This window comes from Molothrus ater, chromosome 12 (assembly GCF_012460135.2).
Source record: "Molothrus ater isolate BHLD 08-10-18 breed brown headed cowbird chromosome 12, BPBGC_Mater_1.1, whole genome shotgun sequence".
NCBI lineage: Eukaryota > Metazoa > Chordata > Aves > Passeriformes > Icteridae > Molothrus > Molothrus ater.
The window spans coordinates 10,062,300-10,080,496 of NC_050489.2; the positions used below are offsets into that span (position 1 = coordinate 10,062,300).

At 43.7% G+C, this 18,197-nt stretch overlaps 1 protein-coding gene across 2 annotated transcripts in view; it reads right to left on the minus strand.

Annotated features, from left to right (window-relative positions):
* Positions 1–6,266, minus strand: part of TOX3 (TOX high mobility group box family member 3) — a 74,024-nt gene extending 67,758 nt beyond the window's left edge. For both annotated transcript variants that reach the window (XM_036390493.2, XM_036390492.2), the window contains exon 1: positions 5,597–6,266. In XM_036390493.2, coding sequence (XP_036246386.1) covers positions 5,597–5,698 — 102 coding nt within the window. In that variant the 5' untranslated portion in view covers positions 5,699–6,266. The remainder of the gene's footprint in view (positions 1–5,596) is intronic.
* Between the last annotated feature and the right edge of the window lie 11,931 nt (positions 6,267–18,197).

Sequence of the window (18,197 nt, forward strand, 5' to 3'; positions counted from 1 at the left end):
CACAACTGAGAGCCTCTCTTGAGTATCTGCCAAAGAATAGAGGCTGTTATTTCCTGTGCTTCTATTTTAGATTTTATTATAAATTTGCAATAATTCATTATAAGGTTAGGCTGGACTGGGTACCTGTCTGTGAAGTACAGCGTGGTGTACTGTGGGTGGTACTATGGGAATGAGGTTCTTGTCATCCCAGTGGATTTGGTCAATGTCTCTCACTCCAGAGCCAGAGGTGTAAAGTGAAGCTCCATGTCCACACCACACACACCCCAGAGTTGTCATTGCTATATACATCACTGTTTTAAAAACTCCACCCACTAATGATTTCCATCCATATCTTAAGTACTCTAAATATCTCCTAAGCATTACTTTCAAACTCTTCATGTATTACTGTATTCTTGCAAGCATCTCACTGATTTGGTTGTAACCCTCTGTAATGAAAACATCTAAGAAAAATTTCTAAAAATTAACTCCTACAAAGTATATATTTTTATACAATCGACTCTCAACCAGCAAATGGTACATTCAGTATAGGAGCTGCATTCTGTGAGCCACAGAAGAACTGTACCCTGCACAATCCCATCTGTATCCCCATTACAGGTGTTCATTCTGAGCACCAGAGGTTCTTGCCCAGGTGTGGCATACAGGGGTTTCCTGTTTTACAGCCAGCTCTTAGCTATGGCAGAAAACCTCAGGGGTGACTCTGCCTGCAAAACAGCATAATGCAAGGTGGGGTGATGATACAAATTGTAATTTTCATTCTGGTGGACATACTCATATGACCATTTTACTTCCTCTTCAGGGACTAGGAATTATATATCCAACAATTTTAGTGCTGGATTGGATAGACAAATATTTGGGGAATTTTTTGCTCCCTAGCATTAGTTGCCTACACAGTCCTGAGGTTTTGAGATATCCAAGGCAGGAGCTGGCTGTTCTGGGAAAGAAGCAGTTGAGCACACTTGGCACATGTGCCAGATGACCAGTGGAAAATACTGGTGATAAAACATCATTTACTGAGTTGACACTGAACAGAAAGTTCCCAATCCCCTACCTAAGTTGTCTCCAACAAGACCTGTATTTGTGTCTGTGCTACACACCTCTACTATTCGGGAGCTGCCTGGTGCTTTGTGGCCACCTCTGCCATGGTCAGGCTGTGGACACACACACAGGAGCTCAGCACAGAGCAGCAGAGCAGAGCCCAGATGTAAACAAGCATATTTGCAGGGCAGCTGATGAGTGAGCATGGAGCTTTCTATCTTAGCAACATACATGCACCCATTGTCTCCCACCATCTGCTGCAGGAGAAGAAAACCTATGCATATAGAGCCACACTAAATTTGCAAGAAGAGTAGTTTTAAATTATTTGCATAACTGTAATCTACTTTTTTCTAACAACACACTCTAATAGGAATGACTTAGAGCCCCAGTTTAGCTGCTACTAAACTACTGCTGTCTTTGCTTTACCTCTGGAAGAACAAGATAAACTTCCTGAGCTTCCTTTGTAAAATGAAAAATATTTCAGCCAAAAACATCAAGCTCTGACAATCTCATATGTATGGTAGTGCCTAAATTAAGGTATGTATGTTTGAAATTTGTATCCTTCAAGGACAATCTGTGTAGTAGAGATAAACGTTATAAAATGCAGGCAGCTAAATAATGAAGTAAGGATTCTGGAATTTAATATGATAACTCAAGCACTGAGCTGTATGTATTTAGGTTTTGGAGTTTTCACTTTTTCCAAATGGCATTATAAGAATTACAGCTCCTTAAAAAAAAAAAAACACCCAAAAACACGTGTATATGCCAGGATGAATACTAGTTCCCTAAATATTTTTAGTACAAGACATATAATTTACTCAATAAGTGAAAAAGTTTGTTTAGAAAAAGCTACTCAACTGTACTGAATGTCCAAAGTCATTCTCCATCTGCAGAACCATAAAAGGGCTCAAAACAGAAGCAGAATGTTTTACAACAGCTGGTCTCTTTCAACTTTCTGTAATTTTTATAGCTCCTTTTTGGCGATTTTTTTTTTTAGTATACTGCAGCAGGATTCTTCTAGAAGCAGGCAAACCATGGTTTCACTTGTGCAATTCCATGAAGCAGAAGTGGATCGCTGTTATCCCGAACCAGGCACACACATGCAGGGTCAAGTAATGCACTCTCACATCAGGGCTGAAAACTTATCAAATATGGCCCTGATCCAGCAAAGCACTTAAGCACATGCTTTACTTTAAACATGTAAGTAATCCTATTAGAGCAAATGAGATTCAGCATAAACCACTGGACTGAATCTCAGAATACCTTGGTTGTGGCCCTGATTATGTCAGTGACCGACTGGGTAACCTTGGACAAATCACTGCACTTCTGTGCCCCTGTTTCCTCTTCTGCCCTCTCCATGTGCATGCCATGTTGCACCACCTCACCAAAAGCAGCCCCCATGAATCTCCCAGAAACTGCTGCACTGCCAGTGGTGGCAGGGATGTGGATGTACACCAGTCCATTTCAAACACCTGTCTTGCACTCAACACTAACCCTCCTCCAAAATACCCCAAGATGACATCCCTCACTCTTAGGTCTATCCCTCACTCTTAGGTCTTCTTATCCAGTCCTGAGCTCCAGTTCCAAAAGCACAACGTTGCACTTAGAAAGCAGCTGGGGTGGAATCCAGTCAAAGGCTGCCTGCAGGTCAGGGCCAGCACAGCTCCTCAGCATGCCTGGCTCCAAACACAGGGCTCAGGATGCAGCTCCCCTCCCACCCCTGACCCTTCCTCACAGGGCACCCTGAGATCCCAAGTCCTGCTTGGGGGTTCATGGGTCAGTCTGCCACATTCCTGCCAGTGCTGCATCCACTGAAGGACAAAAACCCTGCAGTCCTGGGAAATTCTGTTTAAAGCAGGCAGGTGGAAGGCAGCATTGTCTCACAGGGTGCAGTGTATTTGCACTAAAAGGTTTTAAATTTGATATTTTTAGACACTATGATGCAAGATACCATTTTCCACAGGCAGGCCACATGCCATCAATTCTGTGTCTTAATGATCTTGAGAATATTTTCACATAAATAATTCTGCTTTTTCACATATATACAACCACCTAGTCTGTTTACTCTTGCCATCACGCTGCTTCCCAGCAGTTGTCACAGGCAATGTCACTGTCACAAGGAGAATACGGATTCAGCTCCTAACAATGGAGCAGGCATGGATGAGTGGGCAGGACACTCAAATGAGTTTCAGAAAGACTTGAGGTGAAATACTGTCCCTAGTGAAATCAATAACAGTTCTCACATTTACTTCAGCAGAGTAAATATTTCAGCCCTTTTTTTCAGTGCCTTCTGGTCATCTCGGTACCTAACAGAACAATCATTTATTTTCCTTAGAAACACAGGGAAAAGGATAGAAGACAGGGAAAGCAAGGCAGGGAGGCAAGATATCAAAACAGATGTACTCTCTTTATCAGAATAATTAAAAAGCCCACAAATTTACAATGACTCCTATAACTACAGATTATAAACAATGCAGAAAATGAGATTAGATTAACACAGTTAGGCCCATCCTTTCTAGGAACTCATTCACAAATTCTTGTTCTGTCCTTGAAACACCTGTACACCACGTTGCTGTTTTGCCAGCTGAGCCAATGAAGAGCTCACAGCAACAGCAACACAATTCTGCGTGTGTCAGCCTGCTCCAGATCAGGCCTTTTGCATACAAAGATATCTATTATAAGGCACAAGCATCATGAGCTGTACTCTGTTAATTAAAATATTTTCTGCTGCAGACTGGAAGCCTGGCCTACGAGGTACTTGCCAAAATTATGTTCAGGAGTACAGCAACTGAAATATGTTTCTGAATAGGCCAAAAGTTAGTTACTTTTGACTTTTTCTGAATGCACACTCTGTTCTCTTTGTACAACGATGGGAAATACAGTTAAAAGGTTATATGTAACTGTGCCCTAGCAGCAAGCTAATGGACATGAGAAACTACCGGTATTCAGGAGATACTAAAAATTTTGGACATAGAAAGAAATTTAGAAAGAGCCTACAGAGTAACCTGCACCTGAGCTTGAATTGAGCGCATGCCTTGCACAACACAGGAAAGTCACAGAACAAGTGAAATTTACAGTAAACACGCCGGCTGCCAGCAAGCGCTGCAAGTTTCCAAAATTAGCCGGTTTATCAGCCAGCAGCGGACATTTACGGGGCATTTTGGAGCTCCCGGAGTCCTCGGCAGCACTCAGAGCTGGGGCTGACATTTCAGCCCTGCCTCACGCCCTGCGCGCTCCGCTCCGCGCTAACAAAGCCGCGCAGCGCCGGCCCCGCACGGGCGCATGCGCGGGCCCCGCGGCCGGCCGGACAGCTGGACACGGGCCGGACAGCCGGACACGGGCCGGACAGCCGGACACGGGCCGGACACCGCGCCCCGCCTGCCCAACTCCAGCAGCAGCGGCCCCGGTGGACATCAGCCTGCAGAGCGACACCCACGACATCCAGCCAGGCGCGATTGCTCCAGGAGAAAGTTTTCTCCAGCTCCTGAATTTATCTGAACGCACGTTACTTCTCTCTCTGAAAGTGAGCATTGTATTTCAGCAAAGTTTATCTCTTCGTTTTGCAAGAAAAATAGGATTTAACGCAAGTTCAGGCTTCATGCAGCACCCTTCTTTTCCCCAGCATCTCATACAGTGCCTCACAAAAGGCCCCAGAGGTTGGACAAACATAGCACCAGGAAAAACACAGCGTGAAAGGGATCTTTATGTGCATGTGTGAGGGCCCAGTGCTAATAGCTCAATGTGCTATTGACACATCACAGTGCAAACAGCTAAGTCTTTTTTCAAAATAGCGTGAGTCACAGTGTCATTCTCAACTTTGGGTAATTTGTGGTAAATCATCCCCGTATTATTAAAACATATTTCTGTAAATGAAGGTAAGACACTAGGAAATGACTATTGCTTCTAGGGTTTACTCCAAACACTGCACATGCCGCAGAGGTGTGAATACACAGAAGTGGTACTGCAACTTCTGTGACAGCCCTCGCCAAAGCGGAGCGCTAGTTACCCTCCTGTACCAGCAGCTGATGCACTTTTGGATAATCCTCCCGTTTGGATAATCCTCTAGTTAGGAACTGGCCATAACAGAGCCGCGCTGAGCCGAGAGAACAGAGCAGAGGGAGGCTCCGTGCTCTCCTCTCAGGGCCGTCCGAGCCCACCGCGCTCTGCCCGACCCGCCGGGAGCCGCCGCGGCTCCGCCCGGGGAAAGTTCGGCAAGTCCCGACCCCAGCGCGAACGCTGCGCGCTCGGGACGCGCCTTTGTTCGCCGGCCACGGGGAGCAGCATCGCCCCCCCGAGCTCCTCCCGGCTGTCTGCCGCTCGCACCCCTCTGAACCGCCCGAGCACCGGCCTGAGAGCAGGCTCCCCGGGGCGAGCCCCGCGGCAGCAGGAGCCGTCCGGCCCCGCCGACCACAACTTTCCGGGGCTGGGCATCCCCCGGCCCCGCGGAGAGCGGCGGGCGCACCGCCCCGGGCTCCGCGCATCCCCCAGCCCCGAGCCTCCCCCCGCCCCGACGGAGCCCCGGGCAGCAGCACGAGGAATTAACACCCGCGGGAATAATCACCTTGTTGTAGTTGTAGTAACCCAAACACTGGGCAAAGTCCAGGTTGGAGGGGTCTCCGGGGAGCGCGCTGCCCGCCGCAGCCGGGTAAAATCTTACATCCATGCTGGAGATTTGGTCCACTTGGAGAGACCGCCGGGAGGTTTGTTTAATAGATCCACCTTCAAGTGCCTTCCCCGGCGTAGGGGCACGGGCGAACCGCCGAGGGAGCGGAGCTGCGGGGCGCCGAGCCTGCCCGAGAGCGGGGACCGGGGGGCGGCGGGGACAGCGGGGAAAGAGGCGGCGGAAAAGTGCAGGTAAACAAGGAGGAGAAGAGAGAAGGATGAGAGGAGAGGTGGGCAGCGGACCCCAGGTGGATGCCCGTCCACCTCGGCGGGAGGAGGGGAGGGGAGGGAAGGAGGGAGGGCAGGGGAGAGGGAAGGAGGGAGGGAGGGCTGTTGTTTTTTAAAAGCTCAGTGCCAAGCCACGGGCTTTGCCTCCGCATTCAGGAGCAGCTGCCGTACACAAAGGAGCCACGCGCCCGGCGCGGACGGACTGACGGACGGACCGGCCGCCCGACAAAGGCGGGGGGACCGTCACCGCCGGCGGAGCGGGGCACGGCGGGGCCGCGGCCGCCCCGCGCTGCCGGGGAGGGGGCGGCTACCCCGGGCTCGGTGCAACAGGGCTGCGCTGGGCGGGCGCGCTGCGGGGCCAAGTGCCGAGCGAGCGGCGCCGCGCTGGCAGCGCTCCCGGGCCCGCGCCCCTCCCCGCCCCGCCCGCCGCCGCTCCCCCCGCCCGGGCCGGAGCGGGGCCGGCAGCGGCCCTGCCCATGGCTGTCCTCGCTCCCGGAGGTTCCAGGTGAGTAACTTTCACCGCTTCCACCAGTTTTCCGCCCTTTTTTTTTTTTTTTGGATAATGCACTTTATCGATTCACACCGCTGCCTTGCTGCGTCAGGTTGGTAGCAGAAGAAACGAGGTTTTTCTAACGTGCTGTCAGGAGCAAGACTTTAAACCACAGTAGCCTGCCTCGCTTACATCGCTTACAGAAACCTCCTCACACTCTCAAAGTCTCCGGGTGATGAGTCAAAGCAACCCGCTAATAACCCAAATTTGTTTTGTCAGTCGTAGGCACAGCCCAGCCGTATCTGCTCCCCTGCACGGAGCTTTGCTGATCTGAAAATCTGTTCCACAACTTTTGGAGAAAACACTAAAGCAGACAGGGCCAGCTAACCTTACAACTTGAGCCCTGCAGACAAGGTGCAAGGAAGAGGAATGGAAACACGCCCTGGAGTCAAGGCTCCAGTGACAGGGAGAGGATTGCCTTTTGGGTCCAGGGTGGATTCCTGGGCAGTTCTCATGCTGCTGAAAGTACGCCCCAGATGGAGATTCCTCCATTCAGCTGCAAAATAGCAATGGTAACATAAGTATACAAGGTTTAACTGTACAACAGCAGCAAGACCTTCTCTGAAGGACAGACATCCTTGGGCCCATGCTCAGTCCCACTTCTACTGCCTGCTTCAGGAGCTTAGTGCCCCATACTTCATCTCCAGCCATGATTCTTCACTGTCTAAAAACATTGGGGAGAAACTGTAAACAGTCAACAGCTACATCATGTAGAAAGGAACATCTTCCCATCTCCATTCCTAGAAATCTTATGTTCAATATTTGTGGTGGCACAAGTAGCTCCTGGTTGCATAGGACATGCCAGATCACCCTTATTCAGGATATTGGTTCTGAAGTACCACACTTTGAAGCAAACATCTCTAGCATGGTATTTTGTACTAAGAGCAGAATTAAACATAACACAGATATGTATTTGCATTTCCATAGAGTATTCAGAATTTAACTTTCTAGAAAACTGTGTATGAATGAATGGGTAAATGCCTCGATAGCAAAGATAACAGGCATACACTGTCACATACCTAATCCAATTTCATATTCATTATGGCAACTGTTTTTAACCGAAGGCAAAAGACTGCAAAACGTACTCTGTTACCAGGAGAGGAATGGTTAAGGCACATACAGCACAGAATATTCACACAGGCACACCACCCCATATCAGTGGCAAAAAATTACTTATGCTCCTGAGAGAAACAAATTGTTCAGAAAAAGGCAATGAAACTGTTTCAGACTGCAACATCACATCAGAGCATTCCTCCAACACAGTGATGGAAAAGTGGTAGTGTACAGGCACAATAAACATCTTTCAATTGAGGCTGAAAGTAAAAGTAGAATTCTACCCAAGTGCACGTTACATTCAACAGATTCTTAGGTATAGGAACAGATTGTTGCCCTCAAGTTCTGGACTGCTCTGCTATATGAACACTGCTATTTCCCACTGTCTAGCTCTGGGTCTCTGCACTTCTCATGAAATCTGAAAGCATATTTCCACTGAACTCAGAGGAAGATTACATGAGTGAGGAGTGAACAGCAAGTGATTCCAAGTCTGGCTTTGGTCCTGCTGCTGCACTGCAAGGAGGCACTGCAGGGCTGCAGAGCTGTGATCCACGGCCCTGGGCACTGCCTGGCAGCCCAGCCCCGCTCACCTGTCCTGTCCCCTGCTGGAGCAGCAGCCTCTGCTGCAGGCTGGCTGCAGGTGGGAGGCACAGCAGGTGCTCCAGCAGCTACTGCCACTGGTTAGGAGACTTGGGGTCAGCACGTGAGCAAATAATGGTGATGTAAATAGCAATGATTTTAAGTATTCTGCTGTTTACAACACAGTTCCTTCTGAAAGTAATACCCACAACAGTAATACCTCAAAATACTCTGTTTTGATATCACTGGCTCAGAAATTTATTGTAAATTGGAACAGACTCAGTCAGCATTAAAAAAAAAAAAGTAATTTAAAAAAAGCCTTAAGCTAGGCAAAACATCCCCAAAGTATTATTTAGTGAAAAGTTTTGAAATACTCTCTGTTAATACTATCATGAAAATAAAGCAGAACTTCAGTATTTTCTATAGTAAAAGACTTACCATTCCGGAGTACAAGCTACTTTTGTGACTTCTACCTAATGCCCAAAGTAAGTTTTTTGCAGTGAAATGAATTAGTGATCTAAAGAAAAGCAGAAGAGAAACTGGCATATATATGCTAATTTATTTTTCTTTTTAAATAAAATATTATGGTTTATGTGATACTATACCAGAGAGAATTGTACTAAAAAAGAAACTAAAGAATTATGCAAGTGTATGTTTTTCTTTCTCAACACCTCTTCAATGCAGTATATTAAAAAAGTAAACTCGAGTAATCTCTGCTATACTTTTAATGCATATACATGATGTCATTACATGGTTTTTATTACAATGCATTTAAGTGCATTTATCTCAGGAGTATCTTAAAGATGAAAAGTGAGCCAAAGTATTTATAAACTTCTGTACATGATGCTTGAAAGGAGTCCAACAAATTCTTCTCTCAAGCCATTCTCTTAAAGGTCCTTCGGTAAAACTATGGCTTTGAAAGTCCACTTTTATCTTTTTTTTTTTTTCTCTCAGAGTAGATGGAGTATGAAGTATTTGCAATTTTAAGTAAGTATTCTTTTTTTCCCTGCTGGTTTAATAAAAGCAGGTATCTATCTACAGTAAGTGGAGTACTCCAGTAATTTCCCTGGTCCTGGGTAGCCTCAATTTCAAAGAAACTTTTCAAAAAGCCTTGTTTCATAAAGGTTTGAATGTATGCCTACTGATGCCAACAATTATGATTCAGGAACCAACACACAAATGGTGACTCTGTTCCATCTTCAGCTATACTTTCTTCTGACTCATCATCACAATTCAATTTTAAAAGCCATTAAGAACACTCAAACTGCTTTTCTGATGTAAGAACAGAAATTGTATTGAGTGAATCAGTCATATAGAGACTTGAAAGTGTGCCTGCACAAATTCTCACTGCTGCCCAGAAACCTTTCAACTTGCACAGGTAAATATGAATGTTCCAAGCCTGGCTGATTCCCACACAAGCCTTGCAACCCTTTTTTTTTTTTTTTTTTCCCCATGCCAGGCCAAACTTTGCATCCTTAGAGCCTTTGCAAACCCTGTGTCAGTTCAGCAACATGGAAATATTATCTGAGGCTCAGTAAGAAAGGCGCTGGAAGATTTACTCCAGCAAACCACAGGGTCAGGAAGGAGCCTCAGAGGTGAGAGTGAATAGACCAGATCTCTTAACACCCAAATTCTCAGGCAGGCAGCCAGGTCCTTCCCAAGCACCACACCTCAGCAGCCCCCCCCATCTCTGACCACACAGTTCCCTCCTGCTGACAAAGCATGGGAGGGGCAGGAAAATGAAGGAGAGGGGATGGAAGGGCAGGAAAGAAGTGAGGGAGAAGGGATGGAAGGAGCCAAGGCTGGAGTAAAGCTCTCTGCTCCAGTTTTACAATGCAGAGCCAACATTACAAAGAGCTGACATTCACTTGCACCTCTGCCTTCTCCACAGACTTAGGGGAGAGTAAATGGATTTACCCTGGGCAGTGCATGGGAAAAACGCCCAAATTCTCAGGAGGCTCGATAACAGCTTTTACCCACAAACTTTAGAACTCTTAAGTAGAATAAATTTTAAATTTGGCAAATTTTAAAACATCCAGATGAAGTAAGGCACTTTACAAACTTCTTTTAACTCTTCAAACTTTAACCTATCCAGACACAACAAGGTACTTACCAGAAATTTTTTGGTTCAGCTTTAAGAAGAGGAAGGTAGAAGAAAGAAGGAGAAAGCTAAATATTCATCCTATGACCCACTATTCCTCCAGTCTCCCACACTGTCTTTTGGCTTCTGTAAGAACTGGGAGGAACAAGAGGAAAGGGAAGAACAGGACATCTCTGGTGTCGCCTGTTAAGACTGACTTAGCTCCTTCCCCCCAGAGCACATGTGGAGGATGGAAGGGCACAAAACAAAAAGGGTAGAATGCAGAAGGAGAAAAGAAAGAGCACCAAGCAGGTCTGGTTTAGAAAAGATTCTAAAGCCTCCTGAAATCAATAGAAAGTCCCTTCAATTGACTGCAATGAGTTTTGAATGAGACCTATATTCTACTTATCAAGTACAGCTGCTGAGAATCAATGATATTTTGACTAACCCTTCAAAGCAACAACTACACTACTAACTTCTGGCTAAGAAAAAGTACAATTAATAGCATATTAATTCATTAGAATTTATCCCACTGAAGCCCCCTTCTCATCAGGTGGTAGAGTCAGATGGCATTTAGAAGTGATCACACATGCATGAATATCCTGTATAAATGAGGCAATAAAGAAAATACTTTTGTTACTAACATTAAGTCAGATCAAATATTCATTGATATCTACATCTCTTAGCAAGTATCTCAAGCAGAGATCAATAAACACTTATTAGTCACTGACTATGTTTCCTGCAGTAAAGGAGGGAATTTCAGCCAACAGATCAGAGAAGCCAAACAACTGAGAGAGCTGGAGTTTAGTGCTTGCCTGCCAGATGATCACTTACCTTCTCATTGTCCCAGTTGCCACATCTAGAGTACTGCAGATCAAAGGATTATTTTAAAACTACAGTTATTCCTTTAAAATACAAATCATTATTTCAAAATACAAGTATAGATTGTTGCAAGGAGGGACAAAAAAAAAATTACAACTGCAAGTTTTTGGGTTGTGAAAATTCTTTCAGGCCCAAATCAGGAAATACATTACTTTGTGAAACTGGGAATAAAATATAATTATTAAACTTTTCAAAGATTTACATTGCCTCTTTGATGCTTCTGTGGGTTGCTGAGGTCTCTTACCTTACCTGAAGTATTTTACCACCTCAAATCACATACAATATTTCAGTTCTACCAGAAAACCAGATATTTGAGTTGTTTAGAGAGCAGAGACAACCATCAATACTGTTGAACTATGTTACAGCAAAAAGGTTTCTGCTGCTTTAAAGAAAGTATTCCATAACCTTCCAAAATAACCTGTGTGTAATGGACAATATAGAATTACTTTTTGGCAGAGGGAATATCCTGTTGCTATTGACTGCAGTGTTACAGTATCCTCACATACTAGTACACAGTTATCGTGGGATAAAAACCATGTTGAAAAACAAACTGATTGCAGCACTGAAAACAGTAAAGGAACTGTCCAGTAATATGAAAATTCACTTCTTTAGGAGAACAATGACTGGAACACTGTCACTTCTAGATTGGCATTAAAAACTAAAAGTTTTAACTGAAACTAAGAAATTAATGCAGTGTATCCTTTCTTCCAGGGATGTTATTTTAAAGCAAGACAGGAAACTGGGTTAGAGATGGTGCTGTGTATGGTTATATATACATATATACACACACATAGATATATATAATTACATGCACATATATATAATTTGTATCATCTGTTGATATAAAGCTGTGTGGTATGTTTCTGGTTTTCTCCTCCAGCTCTCTCCACATTCATACATTTGTTGAATTTAAACTACTGTTGAATTTAAACTGCTGGAACTATTATGAGAGGGAAAAAAAGCCACTGGCATCTACATTTTACAGGGAATTTACAAGGACCATGTCTACAGAAAGAAAAATATGCTCACCATAAACAATCCAAATTCTTCTCTAAGTTTCTCTGTGAGTCTAGAGGAATGTGATAGGCAGAAACTTTCATTTTACAGTAGAACCAAATCTAATTACTGAAAGAAATATTTTAAAAAAAAGTCTTAGTGAGATATACTGAAGAGTTTTTCAGTAAGGTAAACTGAAGGTAAGAAAGGTTACATTTAATCCTTGTATCTGCAACAAATTCACTCATGCATGTTTCTCAGTTTTAATTTCATCCAATGTTCTTTTAGGCAATGGTTTGAAATATCCACATACGACCTCTGATATATTTCAGGTGCACACATTACAATATACAGCACCCAGAGAAAGATGTGGGGATGTTTCTGGAGTGATCAATGAAAGGTCTTTCTGACATTCTGTGAGTTTAATTCAACAATGCCCATCTCAAGGGCACACTCACCCTGGAGAGCTGCCTGGGGGGAAGGTGAGCAGCAGTGGCTTCCCCAGGGCTGGGGAGGTGGCTCTGTCCGTCCCCAGTGACCACAATGCACATCCTTTGTTGGTGGCCATGGAAGGGATGGGCTCTTGGTCATCTCCTGGAAGCCAATGAAGGACTTGATGAGACACAGCCAAGGTACAAGGTAAAAGCAGTGTGTAGTTTCACAGTCATGCCTTAAAAACAAAATGAATCATTTAAAAATGCTGCTGTCGTCGTGTCCCTTTCAAATGTTACAGTGACTTACCATGGTATTAATGTCAAACTATCTACCAGCACAGGTTATAGGATTAAAAAATTAGTGACCAGTGCAAGGGAATTTGAAGATATTAAAAAAAAATTAATAATGCTCTGGACATACTGCTTTATTTGGATAGATCAGATCCATACAATAACTGAGAGTAGTCTTCCAAAGGACCCATTAGTTATCCTTTAGGTCTTCTAATTAATGATGTAGTCTTCTGAGAGCATATTAATAACTCTGATATTAATAGCAGCATAATTCTAGCTGAGGATTAAAAAAATGAAGCACTATTTTATAAGCACTTGTACAAAAGAGTTTGGGACTTAGTAATAGACACATGACACATACATAAATTCATCAGACTGAAAATTAAGGAACAGATTTCTGAAGGTGTGATTAGGGACTGCAATAACATCTCTAAATGAACTGCTATACTTTCATTCAGGACTTATGTCCACTTATAGAGTTGAGGGTTTTTTTTGGTTTTTGTTTTGTTTGGTTTTTGGGGTGGGTTTGGTGGTGGTGCTGGTGGCTTTTTTGGTTTTTTGTATGCCCTCAGTGGGCCAGGTTTTCAGTGTTGAAAGGACAGATTCCAGTTCTCAAGACTATTTCCTGAAGCTCATAAACAGTATGTGCCAAGCTGGTCTTAAAGAATCTGTCCACATTTCCACGAATGGCTAATATTTAATAAAACATCTGATCACAAAACCAAATCTAAAAAAAAACCAAAACCAGTAGTAAAATAACACTCTGACTTGCTACTAAATGCAATGTTCTTTGATATAAGTCTATTTCAACTTCATTTATTCCAGGGTTCTACAGCAGTCAAAATAATCAATGCAGAATTTTCCATGTGATTTACACATTGCTTTTTAAAATGAATTGTCTGAAACAAAAAATGCTTTTTCTGCTGCCTGGCTTGTTTTCTAAAACATATTCTCTTTCTTTTAAAGTGAGAGAACGACCTCTGCTTCAGGAACAATTTTCTGAGACAGTGTGTTTATCAAATGGCTTCTCTGCTTTCATGAAAACAATTTATTTTCACTGAACTCCTCAAGATAAGCATTGAAGTCAGGAAGAATGTACAATGACATTTATAATTACATTCAAGAAACAAATATTTTGCTAAAGAAAGGATTTGGATTTTTATCGATTTTAGAGATAAAAAAATATTTTCTTTCTTCCAACATACCATTTAATGATATTGTCTCCCTGAAATTACAAAGTATGTTTTTATATGCATGGAAAGAAAAGCCCAGGACAGTAATCTTCTCATAGAAAGGCTACAGAATGCATCTTAAACAATGAAATCTGTAGCATAGTCCTTACAACCAAATTGCCTTCCCTGCCCCACTATTTGGAAATAATGTGCAGAAAAGGACAATTTAAGCCAGGGGATACATGTCCCTTGCAGAGCCTCCTCCAAACAGCCCCTCTATGCCCAATCTTGGAAAAGAGACAAAGCAGTTGTCTCTTGGGATGCACATCCTTCTCTCCAGCCTTCCTCCCACGCTTTCCCCCTGCTCAGACATTTCTGAAGCTCCAAAGCTCAGAGCAGAGCCTGTGGACATGGCCATGGTGCCTCCCATTCTCTGGGGAACTGGAAACCATGCTGAGAAATCTCTCTCTGTTTCCCTTTATGGATTCAGCCCTGGACTTGTTCTCAACCACCAACAACAGAAGCTCAGTCATGCCAGACAATCACTGCTTCCTGCTATATTCTCAAATACCCCTAAAATCAAGGTAGTCCACAGTGTGTCTCATCTTTCAGGACAAAGCAGCCGCAGATTTAGCCCTACAGTGCCAGTATTTTGAAATGCAAATTCAATAACTACCTATGCAAAAGCTGCCCATGAATATATTTAGGAGTTCCATTTGGGCTGCCTGGAAACGTGGGGTTTACAGGATTAAAAAGACATACTGCTATCACTCCAATGAATGCCCTTTAATTTGTGGGAATTCATTTTAGTATAAAAATTTAAGATCTGGTTTATTCCTTGTCAGTCAAACATCCTAGCTTTTCATTATCCCATTTTTTTCAGTGCATGTAGGTAGTTCTCATCATAAAGATCCACTGATAAAGTTCTCCTCCAGAGACATACTCTTTTTGTAGGCTCAGCTAGTGAAGAAATATCATTCATTTGTAATACTCAAAGAGAAGTTGAAAAAAAAATCAAAAGCAGCTGAAAAGAGATTGTATTTCACTAATATACACCAAGGCTTTATTTAAAATATACAGTGTTAAATTTGATCAAATATCAACCCACCATTCAGAGTGAAATAATCTCTTTTAATTTGCATGTATCTGTGTGTGCCAAAGAGAAGTGTGTTTGCTTTCAAGCAGGTGCACATCCTGCTATGACTAAATCTCTAACTCATCAAATTGCTTTACCAGTGTGGGACATGCCCTTTTTCTGGAACTGCTTCAAGTATTTTCCCCAGCATTTCAGCCACCTGTTTACCGAGTTCATACTCCAAAGGAGATGCATGCAATTAGAAACAAGGAAATGAAAATAAATGACCTTGTTTGTTATAAATAACAAAGAGACTCAGCAAAATTAATGCAGTGAAGCCTGACCTCCTGACCTGAAAGAAAGAATCACCTCATTCCTTTGTAGCAGGCTCACAATGCTCCAGCACCAGGCATTGTTGTGCAGCTTTGCCTCTTTTGATGGATCTTAAAGGAGTATATTCTAAATATTAAATGTTTTACAAGTTAGATTAGGAAATTTGCATTAAAAAGAATGTTGAAACAAAGTCAAGAGAGCAATGATAAAGATTATCATTGCTTTATTTAGAGAATCCAGGTAAGCTGTGTGTATGGCAGTTCACTGTAATACAGTTTTTCAATTGAAAAATAAATATGGCGTTCCAGGTGCTAAAAAGCCACAAAATGTCTCCTTCCGTGTTCAGTGAATTGATGAGGAAGAAAGTTTTTAATTGGCCAACTCCAGGAAAAGGAAACATTTTTCTTTTGTTAATTTTTTGTGCTATGATGGTCTGACTTCTGAAAAAAAAAGCAAAGTAACTCCACAACTACTGCCAAAAATATATACTTTTTTTCTCATCCCTTAATTAGGCAAGTAGAAATGCTTTCTTTTGTATGAAGCTTGGTGAATAATGTTTCTATGGGTTGCATTATTACTTTTAATTGATTCATGTCAGTCTGGAACTGTGTCCAGCTGCAACGGAGGGCAAGGTGTTAGAAATTTGTTTCCCTGCTTGTCTTTGGAGAAAATGAGAACACAGCATTGTTTTCATGGCAGTCCTCACAAAAAGAGCAGTGTGTAATTACAGTGCTGGTTCCCATCTTGTCAGTCTCCCAAACGAGTCTGTTATTAATGAAGCAGCTCAGAACCGTTGCAGAAATGAGAGGAAAATGGGTTTGCATCTCACTGAAAGCAGTTCCCACAACAGGTATTGTTTGATAAAGATTTTTCCAAAACTTGTTTTGTGGGTTTTCCTCCCCTTCTCTCACTTTCAATGGCATCTATCCAGCTGCTGAGGTGCAGCAACACCCTTCCCAGCAATCACAGCCTCAACTCTGCAAGTTCCTCTTTTGCCCAGAGGGCATTGATGGGATGGGGCAGCTCTCCCTGCAGTGCCCAGGGTGATGGGCACAGCCCAGGGTGATGGGCACAGCCCAGGGACACAGACACAGCCCAGGGACACAGACACAGCCCAGGGACGCAGACAGCCACCTGTGCAGGGCCACAGGAGGCATGACAGTCACGGAGAGGTGCTGGGAAATCACTCTCACACACAGGAGAGCAGCAGCAGGAGCAGTGGAAGTCACCTCATGCAGGACCAGGAGCATGAAGGGGCAGTGGCCCTTCTCTTCCCCACCCTCTCACCCTTCTTCCATCATTCTGCATCAAATGGAGCCACTCCAGCCCCTTAAGCTCTTGGCATGATTCACTCCTGCTCCCAAACTTTTACAGTAAAAGTGTGGCCTGAATGAATCATTTCCATCAGAAAAAGAGCTGATCAACACAGCCTCTCCTGCTCATGTAGTCTCATGAGCAGCTTGTGCTTTTGTCCAAATGTGTGTATCATTAAATCTAAATACTCCACCTGGCTGAAGATAGGGATGTGTTGAAGAGTTTGGTTGAATCAGATACCTTTGGGGTACTATCTTCTTAATCAATCTGTATTTGTCTGCACAGATTGAAACCAGAGCACTCACTTGTCTAAACACTGAGCTGTGAGGCCCTGTATAACAAGCCCCATCTGAGCAAACCTGCATGACAAACAGGTTCTGAGAGCTGAGCCCAACCAGAAGAAATTCTGCATTTGTGGAGCATGAAGTCACAATCCCTGTCCTGCTCTGGGGCTCCACATGTGGCCCAGCAAATGCCCAGGCTGGAGAGGGGCTGTGGATCTGTGCTGATCCACCACTGTATGGTGTGCAAGGGTTGGAAAAGGGAGAGCAGAGCTGGGGATCCATTAACAGGGCTCATGCTTAGAGCATGACTTACACACAGACTAACACTGCCTTCTTCAGCTGATCACCTTTATTTTAGAGCAAAGACTTCTACCCTACAGTTCCAGCCAAGTTTACTGCAAATTGTGCAAGCACCAAAACCATGCTAATGTGCAGTTATAACATGCAAGCTGGTTGTGCAAGCACAACCATTTGCTCTGCACCGCATCCTTGAATGTCCTTCAATACCTGGTGAGACAGACCTCACTGCTGGGAGGAGTGGTCTTTTCTGTAATGACAACGTAAACCAAATACTAAGAAAGACAAAGAACACAGCAGTGTGACATCCAAAAATCAGTGCTAGAGATATGCAAATAAAAACAGCACTTCAAAAGGCTTGAAATGAGTAGCACCCAAAATGAGTGATATTATAAATTGGGTTTCCAAAAGCAGCAATTTTCAGGAGCATTAGTTTACATGAAGCACATGTGTAACTGCCTTTGAAATTCAGCTGAAGTCAAGCCTCCCTGGAAAGCAAATGGTGTAGTTTTACTCCTTGGCTGTTTCACCAGTTCAGGAAGGGTAGCTACCCACACTGGAGCAGGAGACCGTATATTTTTTCCCAAGAATACAGGAGGCACATGCTGACCAAGAAAATAGTTGTGAAGAACAGAGTTCCTACACAAAAACCAGGGCTCACCAAACTGCAGCTCTTGCAATGCACAATTAAAGGCACACATGTCAAAGTTATTGTCATTGGCACTGGGGAAAACTTCAGAATTAAAAAAAGTTTCCTTCTTTCTTCCTCTGGTAGCCATCCAAGGAGAGAGCAAGCAACACCACAGACAGCTCGAGGGGACAAAGAGAGTGTCAGGGCCAGTGTCCCTGTCTCAGCACGACAGCCCTTACTGGCCATGGCTCTGTGAGCTACTGCTGAGCACATAATGATTTTGCACTGAAAGGCTAAACCA